This window comes from Thalassophryne amazonica, chromosome 1 (assembly GCF_902500255.1).
Source record: "Thalassophryne amazonica chromosome 1, fThaAma1.1, whole genome shotgun sequence".
In the NCBI taxonomy this organism is placed as follows: domain Eukaryota; kingdom Metazoa; phylum Chordata; class Actinopteri; order Batrachoidiformes; family Batrachoididae; genus Thalassophryne; species Thalassophryne amazonica.
This window is the reverse complement of record NC_047103.1, coordinates 174476537-174499337: the sequence shown is the minus strand read 5'-3', so window position 1 is coordinate 174499337 and position 22801 is coordinate 174476537. Positions and strand designations below refer to the sequence as shown.

The following is a 22801-nucleotide window of genomic DNA, read 5'->3' as shown; positions in this document are numbered from 1 at the left end:
TGCTGGAAAGTATTAGAGGTTCACAGGTCACACCTCTTGTATGGAGGCCTGCAGTGGCCATTACTCACCCTGTATGCTTTAATGAAACGGACGAAGATGGGGAAAAAGACTGACGGTGGCATTGTTTTGGAACTCTCCCCAAAAAATTTGACCACCTCATCAAATGCATCCTGCAATGAAATCAGACAAAATGAAATCTCACCACAGAGCTTGATGGTGTGTGCGCTTCTATTTCCTGGTCTCAAACATTTGATTGCTGTTGTCCAGCTCTCATGTTTTGTGAGCTGACCTGAGCAATCCGTGCGTCCTCCTGGAGTTTGCTGAGTCGTGATTCATTCCTGCTGATGAAGTCTTTGAGCATGGCATTGTGCAGCATGCTGAACTCCCTCCAGGTGAGCTCCATGCCACGCTGCAGCTCCTTCACATCACACAACACGTTCTCCAGACTCACTGCAGTCACATGAAAACACAAAGCTGCTTTAACCTTTAACAGCCATCAATAATTATATAACGGTTGAGTGGATCCTTGTCACTTGATCGGTGCTGTTTATGTCACGTGACATGGATTATTCATCCCATTTGTGTTGCGTTGCATTTAGCGTGTAAATTTGGTTCCATACGTCTTGTACCATTGCACGCTGTGACCACCGCCCACTAGTGGGCGCAGCATTTAACTAAACATTGGGGGAGTTTGTTTTGCTGACGGACGACAATTTGAAGGAGCTAACTGATGGTGCTAATTCTTCTAACACACACACACAAACTAATCTACTATGCCATAAGCCATCTGGAGGCACGAAGAGCTGTTAGGGTGAAGTTAGGATGAAAAGCTTGACAAATTTCTGACGCGATTTTTCACTGGAGTGAGGAAAGCAGACGGCAGTCTGTACATGAAGTCAGTGCACGACAGCACGGAATATATCATCAGAATTGTTTTTTGCAAGTTGATTGAGAACAATTTTGGGCTCCTCTTTAAAGTTTGTGTTGGACTATTGATGTCAAAGCACCAGTGAGGAACACCAAAATGTAAGTCCCTTTACTGTTGTTTATAAATTAATAAAATATCAAATGACAAGGATCTACGTATTTTAGCCGTTATATAAAACAATGAATGTTTTTTCATTCTTTCAATGGAACAAATATTTCATTCGTTCTCATCCACTGAACTTATAAACATTTATTATTTGCATATATTTTGACACATTCTGATCACTCTGATGTACCTGCAGCAGCCTTGTCCACATAGTGAAGCTCATTGAAGAACATAGACACTGTGGGATATTTGTCTCTCACCACAGTGGCGATGTAGTGCAGCAACGTCTGCTTTCTGTCCGTCGACTTTGTCTCCAAGAGCTGCACGTGCAACCACACACACAGACACACACAGAAAGACATGCTTTGGAATGAATGTAATTTTACCATGACTTAATGTGGTGTTGATACATAATTACCAAATGATATAGCAATGATAATAAATGATCGAACAAAGGAAAGTTTTCATTTCAAAATTTATTTGGATGTAGATGTAGGGCAGTTGCTTGTTTTGATCAATAGATGGCAATGTTGTTTACTTATACCTAGAGTCCCTTAATTGAGAGAGTAGCATCAACTCAGAACACGCGCCATTTTGGGGCCAACTGTGCTGAACTACTAAATTAACCTTTTATGTTTTCAACATTTTTTAATCATTTAACCTCATACAGCAACACCTCCAGGTACAGGTACTATCAAAATAAATATAAAAATAGTTAAGCTATCAAATTTACAATTTATGATCATTTATTTAATTAATTTAAAGCCTGATTTATGCTTCTGCAGCTCTGTAACTCTGTGTCATGCAATGACATGCATGACAGTTTTAAAGATCTCCAACGCTGGATTATGCTTTATTCTGGACTAATTTGACCCTCGACAAGCTTTTCTTTCTACAATCATCACCTTCATTTCAAAGGTAAGCTGTAAGATTTCCTCTTTTTCTGGCTCCGTGTTGTAAAGTTTGCACTTTTCTACCAAATGTATGGGATCCTGAAATGTAATCAGCGTGTGCACCGCAAAAACTATTAAAATATGATGGGAGACGAAGGAGTGAAAGCAGAAAACTGTCAAATCACAGCCTTTTTCTGTGTCTGATTTAACAGGTGCATGTCAACTATGGGTCTGAGTCTGAAAAATAAACGGATGGGTTTTTTAATCACGGAAATGACTCAGGTCCCACATGCAAGGGGTTTTTAATGGAGATACATTGCAATTGGATGGATTTATCCGATGTGAGCAAAAAATCCATTATATAAAATCTGTCATATATGGTGTTTATTACATGGAAAACAATACAAAAACTTTGGGACTTTTTTGTCCGGTTTCTGTCAATATCTATCAGGTCTAGTCGATGGATAAGGTGGGACACAAATTCAGGATTCAGACAAAAGGCTCTGTATGTAAAAACAGTTTACTGAAGCAGTAAACGAGGCCTGGTACATAAAAAGGCAGTCCAACAAGAGCAACAGTACTAGGAACGGCTTAGGGCCCTGTCCCACTGGCGTTTAGGAGGATTTGCGGATGGAATAAGGAGACAAAAGCTGAGCGTCCGCAACAAAGGTGGGCAGAAATGACAAATGTCCCGGTGTGGATCAGCAAATACATGAGGAAGAAAAGCGGATATAACAGGGAACAGAAGCGAAGGCGACCGCGGATGCGCCCCCATGAGGGGCACAGTGGCCGTGATGCATTAGAGGATGACATTTTTCGGGAATTCCCGTGGGTCACGTGATTCCTGCGGGATTCCCGTGGGATGGGAGTCAAAATTTTATCAATCCCGTGATTGGGATGGGACGGGAATAAAAATGAACGGGAGCGGGAAGGAGCGGGAATGCCAAAAATAGATGATGATTTTCATCTATTTAATGCCGTGTTCACACCGGGCGCGATCCGACGCTACAAATTCACGGGAGTCACGTGGCGATGGATGTGCCTCCTTCGCCCGGTGTGTCGCTCTGCTTTTGCTGCAAAAATTCGCCCCGGTGCGTCATCAAACAGGAGGAGCTTCCATTCCGCTCGCCGGCTCCAGTTGTCAGTCAAATTAACATGACGGACATTGATCACACGGAGGGAGTTGTTGTGGAAAGCTCCCAATACAGAGAGTATCATTATTTGCTGCAGGAGCTGCGTCTGGATGACGGCTGCTTTCAGCGGTCCTTCCGCCTCTGCAGGACCCAACTTGAGGACCAACTGTTCCGTTCACACGTGCACATGAAAACAATAAAAAAAAAAACTCCGCTGCTTGCTGTAGCTCGCTCTTCCACCAAAAAACTCTGTCATAATTGTGTTTAGAAACCAGTCACCATTTGTTTTATTATACATCTGTGTAGTTAATAAGTAAAATAATCTCCATGAACGATTCACTTGCGCACGCACGTAACATAAAAAGAAAAAGAAACTCCGCTCCTGCTGCTGCTCGCTCCAAAAACTCTGTCATAATTGTGTTTAGAAACCAGTCACCATTTGTTTTATTATACATCTGTGTAGTTAATTAATAAAATATTGTCCACAGATGATTCGCTCGCACACGTAAAAAAAAAAAAAAAAACTCCGCTCCCCCTGCTGTGATGCTGCTGCTCGCTCCAAAAACTCTGTCATAATTGTGAAATAAAGGACAAAAGAGACATAAGTCCTGCTCACAGGCTGCTACCAGATACAGGACATGTTCACATCTTCAGTCAAACTCCAGACATCTCCATGTCACTACATATTCAGTCCCTGATTGATCATCACAGCGTGAGACATACGGGAGTGGGACTGATTTTTTTATTCCAGTCCAGGATTGGGACAGGATGGGATTTTTTTTTGTGGGAGCGGGATGGGACGGGAGTGAAAATCCACTCCTGTGTCATGCTCTAGTCTGCATGCGCGACATACCATTTGCGACCGTGATGTGGCCATGCTGGGCATGCGTCATATCTGTTTTGCACGCTGTCCCGGTCCGCCGCCAAGCCGCGCCAACTTGTCGGTTGCGGATATCAGCGGATGACAGGGGATATGCGGCGCGTTGGTTATGTATGTCCTGCGTTCAGTATGTGTTCAGGCAGTCATGCGGATCTCATCCGCAGCAGGATTTTTGAGCCGCTCAAAAATCCTGGCTGCGGACATACGTGCCTCTGCGGATGATCACGGATGTATTCAGATGGCGGCTAACTCATACAGGAATGTTACATGGTTATTGCGGTTGTTTGGCGGATGTGGGCCACTTTTGTGCGCATTCCATCCACAAATCCTCCTAAACGCCAGTGGGACAGGGCCATTAGGTGGTCGAGGATACAAGCAGGTGGTCAAAACACACGTGAGGCAAGCAGGTCGAGAATAAACAAACAGAGCTGGAGAGAAGGCACTAGGCGCATCAATCTGGTGAAGGACAAGGCAAACTGAGGAGCTATATATATACACCCAGGTGATGAGGTGCAAACTGAGATCAGGTGTGCATGGAATGCACCAGAAGCAGGGTGTGGCCAGAGAGAGGCAGATGCCCACCACCAAGAACCAGGAGAAACAGAGAAGAGTGATAGAGACAGACAGACCCAAGTAAGAAAAACCCAACAAGAGAATAAACAAGCAGGAAAGCAACAAAACCAAGAAAATCTAAAAGAACCAAAACTCACATCCTGATAATATGTGGTTTATTCGATGATGGTTTAGGTGAGTTTTACTGTACATGGGACTGAACAATAAATTGACCTCTCAAAACTTTGATGATGAAGTCGCTTCCATCCCACACGGCTGACATTATTTTCCCAAATTTTTCTTGTGTTCGGATCTGAAGGGAATCTGGACATCTTGAAGCCCTTGTTGTGTCTATTTGTGCCTCCTATTAATTTTTTTCAAAAACCTGATGGATTTGAATCACGTGTGCTTGCATGAGCCAACCTTGAACATTTTTTTCACACCTGTCGGTTGCGTCATTTGCTTGTAAGTAGCCTTTGTGTGAGGATGGGTGGAGTCTCTCTGCATTTTTTCTTTGCAAGGAAATGGTGGAACAACTGGAGCAGCGTGACTGTATCACATTTTGCTAGAAACTGGGCGACAGCCAGGTGGAAACCATTCAGATTATTCAGACGGCTTTCGGTGACGATCCTATGGGCATCACACAGATTAAGGAGCGGTACAACCGGTTTAAAGATGTCCGCACAATGGTGGAGAGCGCGCCGCGCTCCGATCGGCATCAACACGATGAAACGACCAGATCATTTCCAAAGTGAACGCTGTGGTGATGTGGGACCGTCGTGTCACTATCCGAGAAATTACGGAAGAGGTGGACATCAGCACTTTTTCGGCACATTCCACTGTGAAAGAAGATTTTGCCATGAAAAGGAGCGGTGGTGAAATTCATCAGCACAAAGCTGATGGCCGTGATGAAGCCTCACAGGACATGTTGTGACATGCCCACCTCGTCCACCATTCGGAAGATTCAGACGGTTTTCGGTGGCTTTTCAGTCATGCGACTATCCGAGAAATTGTGGACGAGCTGGACATGTTACAACATGTCCTGTGAGGCTTCATCACGGAGGTGCTGTTGCTGCGCCATCAGCTTCGTGCCGATGAATTTCACCGCCGCTACTTTTCATGACAAAATCTTCTTTCACAGTGGAATATGCCGAAAAAGTGCTGATGTCCACCTCTTCCGTAATTTCTCGGATAATCACACGACGGTCCCGCATCACCACAGCGTTCAATTTGGAAATGATCTGGTCGTTTCAGCGTGTTGATACCGATCGGAGCGCGGCTCGCTCTCCGCCGTTGTGCAAACGTCTTTAAACCGGCTGTACCGCTCCTTAATCTGTGTGATGCCCAGAGGATCATCACCGAAAGCCGTCTGAATAATCCGAATGGTTTCCACCTGGCTGTCGCCCAGTTTCTTGCAAAATTTGATGCAGTCGCGCTGCTCCAGTCGTTCCGCCATTTCCTTGCAAAGAAAAAATGCAGAGAGACTCCACCCAAACTCACATAAAGGCTGTTTAAAAGCAAATGACGCAACCGACAGGCGTGTAAAATTCACGCATGTGCACGAAGGTTCAAGGTTGGCTCATGCAAGCACACGTGATTCAAATCCATCAGGTTTTTGCAAAAAATAAAAAGGTCGGATACTTTTCTAACAGACCTCGTATATATATATATATATATATATATATATATATATATATATATATATATATATATATATATATATATATGCACACACACAGTGGGGGAAATAAGTTATTGACACACTGTCAATTTTGCAGGCTTTTCCACCTACAAAGAATGTAGAGGTCTGTATTTTTTTTATCATAGGAAACTTCAACTGTGAGAGACAGAATCTAAAAAAAAAATCCGGAAAATCACATTGTGTGATTGCATGAAATAAGTATTTGATCCCCTAGAAAAACAGACTTTAGCAATTGGTACAGAAACATTTGTCTGCCATTACAGAGGTCAAGTATCAAGTATCAAGTTGTCTTTATTAGCCCCTCAGGGGCAATTTGTTGTGCAGTCAGCATAGGAACACATTCATACATAACATAACATGATCTTAAATATGGCATGAAAACTCACCATGAAAACTCACCATGAAAACTCAACAAACAGTAAAGATAATAACAATAAAACATAATAATGATAGGAAAACCTATTTAAAAACCACTCACATGATAGTGTTTAAAAATCTAGTGACAGTGGGAATAAAAGAGTTCTTGTACCTATTGGTCTTACATCTCTTGGACATAAATCTACGACCAGACAGAAGCATTTTGATCTCAGGGTACAGGGGGTGACTGGGATCATCAAAGATCAACCTTGCCTTCTTAATGGATCTATTTTTATATATAGATGGCAGCTTGTTTAAGGAAACGGCAGCAATCTTGTTGCACTCATTTACAATACAATGCAGACAGTTTTTGTTTTTCAAAGTTAAAAACCCATACTGGCAGATAAAAGAAAAGGTAAGAACAGATTCATTAAAACAGCAATAAAACATCTCCATAAAAGTTCTGTCCACATTAAAATGCCTTTACGGTAAAAATGCATGCATTGGTGAGCTTTCTTACATACCAGAAATTTCCTGTAGTTCTTAACCAAGTTTGCACACTGCAGCATGGATTTTGGTCCACTCCTCCATACAGATCTTCTCCAGATCTTTCAGGTTTGGAGTTTCAGCTCCCTCCAAAGATTTTCTATTGAGTTCAGGTCTGGAAACTGGCCAGGCCACTCCAGGACCTTGAAATGCTTCTTATGGAGCCCCTCCTTAGTTGCCCTGGCTGTGTGTTTGGGGTCATTGTCATGCTGGAAGACCCAGCCACGACCCATCTTCAATGCTCTTACTGAGGGAAGGAGGTTGTTTGCCAAAATCTTGTGATACATGACCCCATCCATCCTCCCTTCAATACGGTGCAGTCATTCTGCCCCCTTAGCCGAAAAGCACCCCCAAAAATGATGTTTCCACCCCCATGCTTCACAGTTGGGACGGTTTTCTTGGGGTTGTTCTCATCCTCTAAACACGGCAAGTGGAGTTGATTCCAAAAAGCTCTATTTTGGTCTCATCTGACCACATGACCTTCTCCCATGCCTCCTCTGGATCATCCAGATGGTCACTGGTGAACTTCAAACGGTTCTGGACATGTGCTGGCGTGAGCAGCGGGACCTTGCTGCCCTGCAGGATTTTAAACCATGACAGCATCATGTGTTACTAATGTAATCTTTGTGACTGTGGTCCCAGCTCTCTTCAGGTCATTGACCAGGTCATCCTGTGTAGTTCTGAGCTTTCTCAGAATCATCCTTACCCCACAAAATGAGATCTTGCATGGAATCCCAGACCGAGGGAGATTGACAGTCATCTCGTGTTTCTTCCACTTTCTAATAAATAATCACAACAGTTGTTGTCTTCTACCAAGCTGCTTGCCTGTTGTCCTGTAGTCCATCCCAGCCTTGTGCAGGTCTAGTTTTGTCCCTGGTGTCCTTAGACAGCTCTTTGGTCTTGGCTATGGTGGACAGGTTGGAGTGTGATTGATTGATTGTGTGAACAGGTGTCTTTTATACAGGTAACAAGTTCAAACAGGGTTAGGGTTAGGGTTAGGGTTCAAACAGGTAATACAGGTAAAGAGTGCAGAATAAGAGGGCTTCTTAAAGAAAAATTAACAGGTCTGTGTGAGCCAGAATTCGTATTGGTTGGTAGGGGATCAAATACTTATTTCATGCAATAAAATACAAATTAATTATTTAAAAATCATATCATGTGATTTTCTGGATTTTCTTTTTAGATTCTGTCTCTCACAGTTGAAGTGTACCTATGATAAAAATTACAGACCTCCACATTCTTTGTAGGTGGGAAAACCTGCAAAAGTGACAGTGGATCAAATACTTATTTCCCCCATTGTGTGTGTGTGTGTGTATATATATATATATATATATATATATATATATATATATATATATATATATATATATATATATATATATATATATACGATGTATTTTACAAAACTAACCGGCAGTTTTATAAAATAAAAAAAAAAACCCTATATGGATTTGATTGACATGCGTTTACACCAATCATGCTTGAACCCTCGTGCGCATGCGTGAGTTTTTTCACGCATCAGTGACGTCATTTCCCTGTGGGCAGGCCTTGAGTGAGATGTGGTCCCGCCCTCTCGGCTGAATTCCTTTGTTTCACACGCTGCTCGAGACGGCGCGCATTGCTTTATCAAACTTTTTTCTGGACCTGTGAGGAATATCCGAGTGGACACTATTCGAGAAATTTAGCTGGTTTTCAGTGAAAAGTTTAACGGCTGATGAGAGGTTATGGGGTGTTTCTGTCACTGTAAGGACTTCCCACAGAGTGGGACGTCGTGCAGCGCTTCCAGGCGCCGTCGTCGGCCTGTTTCGACCTGAAAACATCCTAATTTAAGGCTTAATTCACCCAGGACGTCGTGAGAGAACAGAGAAGATTCAGAAGAGGCCGGCATGAGGAGTTTATGCGGACATTCCACTGTTTAAGGACATTTTGTAATGAAAGACGTGCGCGCAAATTCGCTGAGTCGTTTCCGTGACGACTCAATGAATCTGTGTGCGCCGCGACAGGAAAAACACCTCCGTGTTGAAAACCATTTGTAAAATTCAGGCGGCTTTTGATGGCTTTCAACAAGTGAGTAACTGAGAGATTGTTTAACAGCTTGGGCATGTTCCAACTTGCCCGTTAAGGTTTCCAACGGAGGTGTTCTTCCTGTCGCAACCCCCCGCGGTCGGGTCCAGCCCGACATGCGACTCTGCCCGCATGTTCTTTCATTACAAAATGTCCGTTAACAATGGAATGTCCGAATAAACTCCTCATGCCAACTTCTTCTGAAAGTTCTCTGTTCTCTGACGACTTACTGGGTCAACAGAGCCTGAAATGTGGAAGTTTTCAACTTGAAACGGCGAGACGCTGCCGCCTCGAAGCGCAGATCGCCGTCAGGCGCCGTGGGCCGTCCTTACGGCAACACTACCAGACCAAAATCTCTCATCAGCCGTTAAAATTTTTACCGAAAACCAGCTGAATTTATCGAATGGTGTCCACTCAGTTGTGCCTTACAGTTTTGAAAAATTTTTGATCAAACAAAGCAGCAGTCTCTGAGCCATTCCTAAACAATGAAAAAATTGATGAGAGGGTGGGCAACTCCTCACTCAAAGACTGCCCACAGGTGAATGACGTAACCGACAGGCATGAAAAAACTCTTGCATGCCCACGAGGGTTCAAGCATGTCTGATGTAATCACACGTGATTCAAATCCATACGGTTTTTGAAAAAAATAATAAGGTCGGATACTTTTCTAATAGACCTCGTGTATATATATATATATATATATATATATATATATATATATAAATTAGTGTTGCCACCTGTCCCGGTTTTTCCCGGCACTTTTCGCGATCACAACATACCTCTTCACCAAACTAACTACACTCTTTGAACTATAAAAACACAACAAATCTATAACACTAACAACACTGCTAAACAAACATGTACTACAATAATAATAAAAATAAACAAACAAACCCCAAACTCCCATAATGCATTGCAGCAGTGATCGACAGTGTGTCTGCTTTAAAGTCAGCATGTACATGCAAATCTTTACTGTTTTAAAGTGAAAAGACACTTATTTATGGAGTTAAATTTGTCTCATTAATACCTGCAAATGCACAGAGGGTGATCTACAAATAGCCCTTGATTTGCACATGTGTGTTTGAGATTCACAAACACAAATTTCCAGTTTGTAAGTTGTGTGTTGGTTTTTACAAATAAATGTGTATTTTTAAATATGTCATTTTTTTCATTTGTAAAAAAAGGCATTTGCGAAATTGAAAATTCTGTTGGTGAAGTGTGATTCAGCATTTGTGGATCACCGATCACACATTAGTCGCTATTAACACTCCCATCCAGTAGATGGCAGTGTTAGACAATATCTGTGCTAATTCCTTATTCTATTATTTCATGTTGATTATCAAGTATTTGCTATGCTTAAATGGTTATGCCTTTGGGGAGTTTTGTTTGTCTGCTTGAGTATGTATGTCAACTGGTCTGAACTGATCAGAAACAAGGAATTAAGTTTCATCATGTATCAAGTAACTTGGCTGAAGACAAGGGGTGGAGCTTCCCCTCACTCTGTGGGGAACCAGTAAGTTTAGAACTGTGAGACTAAACCACACCCACTGTAATGCCCACATTGGATAAAGGTGTTGTGCGAGGGCTTTTCACAAGATGGAGTCCGTCTGTGGAGACCCAGGCCTGATTTTCAATGTGACTTTCAATAAATTCAAATGAGGAATATATTGTTTTGGTTTTAGGTAAGGGGCAGTGTATTCCATAAAGAACTGGGAGAAATTACAGCATTTTTATGATGACAGAAGACCCATAATGCTTTTTGGCGTGTGTCTCGGTTAACGCTCAAACCTTCAGAATTAGCCCATTACTTTTTTTCTGCTGTAGTTATCACTGCTGTTTACATTCCACCTGAGGCCAATGTGAACACAGCTCTGAGTTACCTGTATGACATCATCACCCTCCAGCAAAAGCCGTACCCTGAAGGAACACATATTATAGCTGGAGACTTTAATAAGGCTTGCTGGAAAACCGTGCTTCCAAGATTCCTACAGTATGTTAAGTGTCCTACTAGAGGTGGTAATATACTTGATCATGTATATTCAGAGGTCTGTGGTCCCTCTGTTTAAAAAGGGGGACCGGAGGGTGTGTTCCAACTACAGGGGGCTCACACTCCTCAGCCTCCCCAGTAAAGTCTATTCCAGAGTACTGGAGAGGAGAATTCGACCGATAGTCGAACCTCGGATTCAGGAGGAGCAGTGTGGTTTTCGTCCTGGTCGCGGCACACTGGACCAGCTCTACACGCTCCATCGGATGCTCAAGGGTTCATGGGAGTTCGCCCAACCAGTCCACATGTGCTTTGTTTATCTGGAGAAGGCGTTTGACCGTGTCCCTCGGGGCACCCTGTGGGGGGTGCTGTGGGAGTACGGGGTCCGGGGTCCTTTGCTAAGCATTGCCGGTAGTAAGTCAAACCTGTTTCCAGTGCACGTTGGCCTCCGCCAGGGCTGCCCTTTGTCACCGGTTCTGTTCATTATCTTTATGGACAGAATTTCTAGGTGCAGCCATGGTGTAGAGGGGGTCTGGTTTGGGAACCACAGAATCTCATCTCTGCTGTTTGCGGACGATGTGGTTCTGTTGGCTTCGTCAAATCAGGACCTTCAGCGTGCACTGGGGCAGTTTGCAGCCGAGTGTGAAGCGTTCGGGATGAAAATCAGCACCTCCAAATCCGAGGCCATGGTTCTCAACCGGAAAAAGGTGCTTTGCCCTCTTCAGGTCAGTGGTATGTCCTTGCCTCAAGTGGAGGAGTTTAAGTATCTCGGGGTCTTGTTCACGAGTGAGGGACGGATGGAGCGTGAGGTCGACAGACGGCTCAGTGCAGCATCTGCAGTGATGCGGTCGCTGTATCGGACCGTCATGGTGAAGAGAGAGCTGAGTAGGGGGGCAAAGCTCTTGATTTACCGATCGAGCTATGTTCCGATCCCCACCTATGGTCATGAGATTTGGCTCATGACCGAAAGAATGAGATCGCGAGTACAAGCGGCCGAGATAAGTTTCCTCCGCAGGGTGGCTGGGCGTTCCCTTAGAGATAGGGTGAGGAGCTCAGTCACTCGGGAGGAGCTCGGAGTCGAGCCACTGCTCCTCCACATCGAAAGGAGCCAGTTGAGGTGGCTCGGGCATCTTTTCCGGATGCCCCCTGGACGCCTCACTGGAGAGGTGTTCCGGGCATGTCCCATCGGGAAGGAGGCCCCGGGGAAGACCCAGGACACGCTGGAGGGACTATGTCTCTCGGCTGGCTTGGGAACGCCTTGGGGTTCCCCCGGAGGAGCTGGGGGAGGTGTGTGTGGATCGGAAGGTCTGGGCGGCTTTGCTTGAGCTGCTGCCCCCGCAACCCGACTCCGGATAAAGCGGAAGAAAATGGATGGATGGATGTATATTCAGACATTAAGCATGCCTACAGAGCCGTACCACTGCCCCATCTTGGCCGGTCAGACCATGTCTCTCTTCTACTAGTACCAGCCTACACCCCCTGCAGGAAGAAAACAAAGCCTGTGACAAAGACAGTTCAAACCTGACCCAGTGGAGCTCTGGAAAAACTTCAGGACTGTTTCCAATGAACTGATTGGGATTTCTTCCACCATTCTGACCTGGAATTATATACATAGCAGGTTCTTTTCTACATCACCTGCTGTGTGGACAGTGTCACAGTGCAGAAATGGGTCCGGATCTTTCTAAATCAGAAAGCATGGATTACAAAGGAGGTCTCCATGCTCATATGAGCTTGTGATAGAGCCTTCAAGTTAGGAGATCAGGCCTTATATAGCTGTGCAAGGGCAAACTTAAAACGAGGCATCAGAAAGGCTAAATGGACGCACTCAAAGAAGATTGAGGAGAGCGTCAAGAATAACAACACAAGACAGGCATGGCAGAGACAGAAAGGAATTACCAACTATGAGGGAAACACTGCCACCATCTCCACCTGCAGTGCCTCCCTGGCAGATAAGCTGAACTGCTTCTTCTCAAGGTTTGAGGCAGCTTCTCTATCCTCACATACAAACATCCCTGCTATGGACTCGAGGGTTCTGATTGTTCAGGAACATGAGGTGAGGAGTGTGTTTAGAGCTGTCAACCCAAGGAAAGCCACATGCCCAGATGGTGTACCTGGGAAGGTCCTGAAAGTCTGCAGCTACAAACTAGCAAAGGTTTTTACAAACATCTTCAACCTGTCCCTTGCCAGTGCCACAGTCCCCTCAATTTAAATTTCAGTTTCAATTTATTTTCATTTATATAGCGCCAAATCACAACAGAGTTGCCTCAAAGCGCTTCACACAGGTAAGGTCTAACCTTACCAACCCCCAGAGCAACAGTGGTAAGGAAAAACTCCCTCTGAGGAAGAAACCTCAAGCAGACCAGACTCAAAGGGGTGACCCTCTGCTTGGGCCATGCTACAAACATAAATTACAGAACAATTCACAGAACAATTCATGGACGAATATACAAGAAATGCTGTTGGCGCACAGGACAGGAGGATTGCCAACATGAATACAACTCCCATCTCTGGATGGAGCTGCACCTTAAACAGAGAGAAAAAACAGAATCAGGCATCAGAAAGACAACAAAATACTGTATAATTTGCCAGCATTAAACAACAAGAAAAACAGAGAAATACTAAGGTGATCGCTGGCCACTAGCCCTAAACTTCACTAAAAGACCCAGAATTTAGGTAAAGTTGAGGCCGCAGCACGCTCCAATTACTAATAAATGAATTAAAAGAGTAAAAAGCGTAAAACAAAACTGTACCAGTATGCTAGCCATATGAAAGGGAAAATAAGTGTTGTGTGGGCCACTGAAGAGGACTTACTGCTGGCCCACCACCAGAGGGTGCCCTGCCTGAAGTGCTACCACCTGACAGCTGTCACTCATCATCACCTCATCATCATCTCCATAAAAGCCGGGTAGCAACTCCACCTCCCTGCCGAGATATCTTCAAGCCAAGAAGGTAAACTCTCAGCCGTTTGACTGTGCCGTACGCACGTGATCCCTTTCTCTGAGTTTTTGCAGGAGATCCTGTTGACTGCTTTCAGCTGGGTGCTGGGTTTTGTGGACTGTGTAGGAGTGACGCTCTTCACCCCTCACGCCAAAATGGATAAGTAGCTCTCAGGCTCTGCACAGCTGTGTTACTGTGTTTGAGGTGGAGGTGTTTTTTCCCACCTGGAGAAGAACTGCTGGTTTTGCTGACTGTTTGCTGGGTGTGTGCTCACACCCACCCTTGATTGTTTCTGCTTCCTGCCAGCAGTACCAGATCCGACAGCCGGAGACGGTGACCACCTGGGGACTCGGGACTTGGCGGCTCCAGTATTCTCCGGGTTCGGTGGCGGTGGAAATCGTGTGGGTTCCGGCTCCTCTCTGGACAGACGTCTTATATCCTTGAGCCTGCCCACACGTCACCTTTGTAGATTGACTTCATACAAAATTCTGTAATCGTCTGTATTTCGTTGTGCACATTCACAACAGTAAAGTGTTCTATTTTTGGCTCATTCATTGTCCATTCATTTACGCCCCCGTTGTGGGTCCGTGTCATTACACTTTCTCAACAATAAGTGCGTCTTAAGTCTGGACTTGAAAATCTCAACAGAATCTGACTGTTTTATTGATGCAGGGAGATCATTCGACAGAACAGGGACACAATAAGAGAAAGCTCTGTGACCCGCAGACTTCTTATTCACCTTAGGGACACAAAGTAGTCCTGCACCCTGAGAACACAGAGCCTGGGCCGGTACGTAAGGTTTAATTAGATCAGCTAGGTAGGGAGGTGCCAGTCCATGAATAATTTTATAGGTTAGTACCAGCACCTTAAAATCTGATCTCACTGGGACAGGAAGCCAGTGAAGTGATGCCAAAATGGGTGTAATGTGGTCGAACTTTCTGCTTCGTGTCAAAAGTCTGGCAGCAGCACTTTGAACCAATTGGAGACCACTAATGCTTGACTGCGGTAAACCAGAAAATAGAACATTGCAGTAGTCCAATCTAGAAGAGATAAATGCATGGATCAGGGTCTCAGCATCAGCCATAGACAGGAAGGGACGAATCTTCACTATATTTCGCAGGTGGAAGAAAGCAGCCCTAGTAATATTTCTAATGTGGAGGCCAAAGGACAACAAAGGATCAAAAATTACCCCAATTACCCTCCTGCCTTAAAACAGCTACAATCATTCCAGTACCCAAAAAACACAACATAAAGAACTTGAATGATTATAGACCCGTTGCCCTCACACCCGTTGTCACCAAATGTTTAGGGAGACTGATAGCACAGCATATAAAAGCTAACCACCCTCCATCATTCGACAACCATCAGTTTGCATATAGATGAAACAGATCCATTGAGGACTCGATGCCATAAATATGGCCCTTTACACAGCCCTGCAGCACCTGGAACGAAGACATACATATGTCCGGATGCTGTTCATTGATTATAGCTCAGCATTCAATACCATTATTCAGGACATTCTTATCAGGAAACTTCTCCATCTCGGCTTCTCCTCACATCTCTGTTCCTGGATCCTGGACTTCCTTTCACACCATCTCCAGTCTCTTAAACTTGGCTCTCATCTCTCCTCCTTACTAACTCTTAGCACAGGCTCTCCTCAAGGCTGTGTGCTAAGCCCTCTTCTATACTCCCTATATACATCTGACTGCACACCCATTTTAACAGCCAATACAATAATTAAGTTGGCAGATGACACAACCGTTATTGGCCTCATCTCAGGGGGTGATGAGACAGCATATCGTAAGGAAGTCCAAAGTCTGACAATGTGGTTCTCTGCGAACAATCTTAACTTGAACACAAACAAAACAAAAGAACTGATAAGAGACTTCAGGAAGAACAGGATCGACCACCTGCTCCTTCTTATAAAAGGTGACTGTGAAAATTGTTCAAAGTCATAAATGTCTGGGTATACACATCACAAACACACTCTCCTGGACAGTGCTTCTTCTTCTTTGTCCTTCAGCTGTTCCCGTTAGGGGTCGCCACAGCAGATCAATCGTTTCCATCTCACCCTGTCCTCTGTATCTTAATCTGTCACACCAACCACCTGCATGTCCTCCCTCAGCACATCCATAAACCTCCTCTTTGGCCTCCCTCTTCTCTTCCTGCCTGGTGGCTCCATCCTCAGCATCCTTATGCTATATACCCTGGGTCCCTCCTCTGCACATGTCCAAACCATCTCAATCTCGCCTATCCTGGTCTCACTACTGTCTTGTAAACTTTTCCCTTCACTCTTGCTGATATTCTTCGGTCACAAATCACTCCTGCAACCTTTCTCCACCCACTCCACCCTGCCTGCACTCTCTTCTTCATCTCTCTACCACACTCTCCATTACTTTGAACAGTTGAGTCCAAATATTTAAACTCATCAACTTTCACCACTTCTACTCCTTCTAACTGCACTATTCCACTGGGCTCCCTCCCATTCACACACATGTACTCAGTCTTGCTTCTACTGACTTTCATTCCCCTTCTCTCCAAAGCATATCTCCACCTCTCCAGATTAGACTCAACTTGCTCTCTACTCTCACTACAGATCACAATGTCATCTGCAAACATCATAGTCCATGGGGACTCCTGTCTGATCTCATCTGTCAACCTGTCCATCACCACTGCAAACAAGAAAGGACTCAGAGCTGATCCTTGGTGTAATCCCACCTCCACCTTGAATGAGTCTGTCATTCCGACTGCGCATCTCACCACTGTCACACTATTCTTGTACATGTCCTGCACTACCCTAACATACTTCTCTGCCACTCCAGACTTCCTCATACAATACCACAGCTCTTCTCTTGGCACCCTATCCTAAGCTTTTTCTAAGTCCACAAACACACAATGTAACTCTTTCTGGCCTTCTCTGTACTTCTTCAACAGTATTCTCATAGCAAACATTGCATCTGTAGTGCTCTTTCTCGACATGAAACCATATTGCTGCTGACAGATCTTCACCTGTTTTCTAAGCCTAGCTTCTACTACTCTTTCCCATAACTTCATGCTGTGGATGATCAACTTTATGCCTCTGTAGTTACTGCAGCTCTGCACATCACCCTTGTTCTTAAAAATAGGAACCAGCACACTTTGTCTCCACTCCTCAGGCATCCTCTCACTTTCCAAGATTTTATTAAACAATCTCATGCCTCCACTGGAATGTCATCTGGACCAACTGCCTTTCCACTCTTCATCCTCTTTATATATATATATATATATATATATATATATATATATATATATATATATATATATATATATATATACGAGGTCTGTTAGAAAAGTATCTGACCTATTTATTTTTTGCAAAAACCTGATGGATTTGAATCATGTGTGCTTGCATGAGCCAACCTTGAACCTTCGTGCGCATGCGTGATTTTTTTCACACCTGTCGGTTGCGTCATTTGCTTGTAAGCAGCCTTTGTGTGAGGATGGGTGGAGTCTCTCATCGTTTTTTCTTTGCAAGGAAATGGCGGAATGACTGGAGCAATGCGACTGCATCAAATTTTGTCAGAAACTGGGCAACAGCCAGGTGGAACCCATTCGGATTATTCAGACGGCTTTCGGTGATGATCCTATGGGCATCACACAGATTAAGGAGCGATACAACTGGTTTAAAGACGGCCGCACAATGGTGGAGAGTGAGCCGCACTCTGGGCGGCCATCAACATGCTGAAATGGCCAGATCATTTCCAAAGTGAACGCTGTGGTGATGTGGGACCGTCGTGTGACTATCCGAGAAATTGTGGAACAGGTGGACATCAGCACGTTTTCAACACATTCCACTGTGACAGAACATTTTGCCATGAAAAGCATTGCAGCGAAATTCATTGGCACAAAGCTGATGGCGGAATAAAAGCGCCTCCGTGTTGAAGTCTCACAGGGCATGTTGTGACATGCCCACCTCTTCCACCATTCGGAAGATTCAGACGGCTTTCAGTGGCTTTTCAGTTGTGTGACTATCCGAGGAATTGTGGACACAATCCAGAAAAAGCCCAGCAGTTAGTCAGCAAGTTGGAAGCAACGCTGGGTGAGAAAACTCCTGCAGGCAACACCATTGACTCCAACTGGTCCCACCTTCGTGACGCTGTTTACAACTCTGCCATCACTGCCTACGGGAAGAAAGAGCGGACAGGCACTGAATGGGTTGAGGCCCACTGGGAGGAAATGGAACCTGCAGTCAAAGCAAAAAGGAAAGCCCTCCTAGCTTACAAATCCAAGCCAAGCCCCGGCACTCTACAAGCCCTTAGGACTGCCAAGAAAGAGGCTCAGCAGACCGCTCGCCACTGTGCCAACACCTACTGGCTGAACCTCTGCAGCGGCATTCAATCCGCCGCTGACACAGGGAACGCGAGAGGGATGTATGAGGGCATAAAGAAGGCAACGGGCCCAGCACCCACCAAGACAATTCAATTCAATCAATTTTTTTATATAGCGCCAAATCACAACAAACAGTTGCCCCAAGGCGCTTTATATTGTAAGGCAAGGCCATACAATAATTATGTAAAACCCCAACGGTCAAAACGACCCCCTGTGAGCAAGCACTTGGCTACAGTGGGAAGGAAAAACTCCCTTTTAACAGGAAGAAACCTCCAGCAGAACCAGGCTCAGGGAGGGGCAGTCTTCTGCTGGGACTGGTTGGGGCTGAGGGAGAGAACCAGGAAAAAGACATGCTGTGGAGGGGAGCACAGATCGATCACTAATGATTAAATGCAGAGTGGTGCATACAGAGACAGACAGAGACAGCCCCCCTTAAGTCCAAGACGGGTGAAGTCATCATCGACCAGGAGAAGCAGATGCAGCGGTGGACCGAGCACTACCTGGAACTGTATGCAACACAGAACGTCGTTACAGACACTGCTCTCAACGCCATCCCAGACATGCCGGTCTTGGAGGAGCTAGACACCCTACCCACTGTAGAAGAGCTAAGCAAAGCCATAGACTGCCTTGCTTGTGGGAAGGCCCCTGGAAGCGATGGCATACCACCAGAGGTCCTCAAGAGCGGGAAACCTGCACTACTTCAGCCACTGCACGACCTACTTTGCCTCTGCTGGGAACAGGGCTACATCCCCCAGGATATGCGGGACGCGAACATCGTCACCCTGTATAAGAACAAAGGAGGCCGCAGCAACTGCAACAATTACCGGGGCATCTTCCTCCTCAGCATTGTTGGCAAAGCGTTTGCCCATGTCGCGCTGGTGCGCCTGCAACCTCTCGCCGCCCGCGTCTTCCCTGAGTCCCAGTGTGGCTTCAGGGCCGGTCGATCAACAGTGTACATGATCTTTTCGCTACGCCAGCTGCAGGAGAAGTGTCAGGAGCAGCAGATGCCACTTTACATCGCCTTTATCGATCTAACAAAGGCATTTGATCTGGTCAGCCGCAGCAGACTCTTCAACCTGCTTTGGAAGATTGGCTGCCCCCCACACCTCCTTGCAGTGGTAATGTCATTCCATGAGAACGTGCACAGCACGGTCTGCTACAACGGCGCAATGTCCGAGGCATTTCCAGTCAGCAGCGGAGTGAAACAAGGCTGTGTCCTTGCACCGACACTGTTCGACATCTTTTTCTTCATGTTGCTCCAGTTTGCCTTCCAAGACTGCAGCGAGGGTGTCTACATACATACCAGGTCCGACGGCAAGCTCTTTAACATCGCCTGACTCCGCGCTAAGACCAAGGTCATCAAAGTTCTCATTCGTGAGATGCTGTTTGCTGACGATGCAGCCTTGGCATCACACACAGTAGACGGCCTCCAGCAGCTTGTCAGCTGCCTCTCTCTCGCCTGCAAGGAGTTTGGTCTGACCATCAGCCTCAAGAAAACCAACGTCATGGCACAGGGTGCCCAGCTCCCACCAGCAATCACCATTGATGGGTACACCCTGGAAGTGGTCAACAACTTCATCTACCTTGGATCTATCATCTCTAGCACACTGTCAATCGACACAGAAATCAACAGCAGGATTGCCAAGGCAGCAGCAGTCATGGCCAAACTGACCCAGCGAGTGTGGAACAATTCCAACCTCACTGAGAAGACCAAGATGCGAGTCTACCGGGCCTGCGTGCTCAGCACTCTCCTCTATGGCAGCGAGTCATGGACCACCTACGCAAGGCATGAGCAGAAACTAAACAGCTTCCACATGAGGTGCCTGCGACGCATCCTCCAGATTAAGTGGCAAGACATGATCCCCAACACCGTGGTGCTGGAACGTGCCAGCATGGGCAGCATGCACTCCATGCTTTGCGAGAGACGGCTCCGTTGGCTCGGCCACGTCAGGCGGATGGACACAGGCTGCATCCCCAAAGACCTCCTCTACGGCGAGCTGGCAGAAGGCTCTAGGATGACAGGGCACCCAAAACTGCGCTACAAGGACATCTGCAAGAGAGACATGAAAAACTGCAACATCGATGTCCAGACTTGGGAGAGCTGTGCAGACAACCGCCCCGCTTGGCGTCTTTCTATCAAACAGGGCACAAAAGCCTTGGAGGCAACACAGAAATCAGTCACCACCAACAAGAGAGCAAAGCGGAAAGAGCGCCAACACGAGCCCCAGAAACCCACTCACTTCGCCTGCGCCAGGTGCGGCAGAGATTGCCATTCAAGGATTGGACTTCACAGCCACTCCAGAAAGTGCAGAGGAACCAACTAGGGTCTACACCATCGTCTCTCTGCCGAGATATATATATACTCAACAAAAATATAAACGCAACACTTTTGGTTTTGCTCCCATTTTGTATGAGATGAACTCAAAGATCTAAAACTTTTTCCACATACACAATATCACCATTTCCCTCAAATATTGTTCACAAACCAGTCGAAATCTGTGATAGTGAGCACTTGTCCTTTGCTGAGATAATCCATCCCACCTCACAGGTGTGCCATACCAAGATGCTGATTAGACACCATGATTAGTGCACAGGTGTGCCTTAGACTGCCCACAATAAAAGGCCACTCTGAAAGGTGCAGTTTTGTTTTATTGGGGGGGATACCAGTCAGTATCTGGTGTGACCACCATTTGCCTCATGCAGTGCAACACATCTCCTTCGCATCATCCGTGAAGAGAACACCTCTCCAACATGCCAAACGCCAGCGAATGTGAGCATTTGCCCACTCAAGTCGGTTACGACGACGAACTGGAGTCAGGTCGAGACCCCGATGAGGACGAGGAGCATGCAGATGAGCTTCCCTGAGACGGTTTCTGACAGTTTGTGCAGAAATTCTTTGGTTATGCAAACCGATTGTTCCAGCAGCTGTCCAAGTGGCTGGTCTCAGATGATCTTGGAGGTGAACATGCTGGATGTGGAGGTCCTGGGCTGGTGTGGTTACACGTGGTCTGCAGTTGTGAGGCTGGTTGGATGTACTGCCAAATTCTCTGAAACGCCTTTGGAGACGGCTTATGGTAGAGAAATGAACATTCAATACACGAGCAACAGCTCTGGTTGACATTCCTGCTGTCAGCATGCCAATTGCACGCTCCCTCAAATCTTGCGACATCTGTGGCATTGTGCTGTATGATAAAACTGCACCTTTCAGAGTGGCCTTTTATTGTGGGCAGTCTAAGGCACACCTGTGCACTAATCATGGTGTCTAATCAGCATCTTGGTATGGCACACCTGTGAGGTGGGATGGATTATCTCAGCAAAGGAGAAGTGCTCACTATCACAGATTTAGACTGGTTTGTCAACAATATTTGAGGGAAATGGTGATATTGGGTATGTGGAAAAAGTTTTAGATCTTTGAGTTCATCTCATACAAAATGGGAGCAAAACCAAAAGTGTTGCGTTTATATTTTTGTTGAGTACGAGGTCTATTAGAAAAGTATCCGACCTTATTATTTTTTCAAAAACCATATGGATTTGAATCACGTGTGATTACATCAGACATGCTTGAACCCTCGTGGGCATGCGAGAGTTTTTTCACGCCTGTCGGTTACGTCATTCGCCTGTGGGCAGTCTTTGAGTGAGGAGTCGTCCACCCGCTCGTCGATTTTTTTCATTGTTTAGGAATGGCTCAGAGACTGTTGCTTTGTTTGATAAAAATTTTTTCAAAACTGTAAGGCACAACTGAGTGGACACCATTCAATAAATTCAGCTGGTTTTCGGTAAAAATTTTAATGGCTGATGAGAGATTTTGGTCTGGTAGTGTCGCTTTAAGGACGGTCCACGGCGCCTGACGGCGATGTGCGCTTCGAGGCGGCAGCGTCTCGCCGTTTCAAGTTGAAAACTTCCACATTTCAGGCTCTGTTGACGCAGTAAGTCGTCAGAGAACAGAGAACTTTCAGAAGAAGTCGGCATGAGGAGTTTATTTGGACATTCCATTGTTAACGGTCATTTTGTAATGAAAGAACGTGCGGGCAGAGTCGCATGTCGGGCTGGACCCGACCGCGGGGGGTCGCGGCAGGAAAAACACCTCCGTTGGAAATCTTAACGGGCAAGTTGGAACATGCCCAAGCTGTTAAACAATTTCTCAGTTACTCACTTGTTGAAAGCCATTAAAAGCCGCCTGAATTCTACAAATGGTTTTCAACACGGAGGTGTTTTTCCTGTCGCGGCGCACACAGATTTGCCGAGTCGTCGAATTTGCGCGTATGTCTTTCATTAAAAAAATGTCCCTAAACAGTGGAATGTCCGCATAAATTCCTCATGCCGGCCTCTTCTGAATCTTCTCTGTTCTCTCA

The 22801-nt window shown here is 45.5% G+C and overlaps 1 protein-coding gene across 3 annotated transcripts in view; it reads right to left on the bottom strand.

Annotated features, from left to right (window-relative positions):
• The window catches only part of fmnl2b (formin-like 2b), a 360828-nt gene that overhangs the window by 58545 nt on the left and 279482 nt on the right, over nt 1-22801 (bottom strand). For all 3 annotated transcript variants that reach the window (XM_034179825.1, XM_034179807.1, XM_034179816.1), the window contains 3 exons: nt 1224-1353; nt 290-450; nt 69-170 (listed from right to left, as the gene is read on the bottom strand). In XM_034179825.1, the coding sequence (XP_034035716.1) occupies nt 69-170; nt 290-450; nt 1224-1353 (393 nt within the window). The remainder of the gene's footprint in view (nt 1-68; nt 171-289; nt 451-1223; nt 1354-22801) is intronic.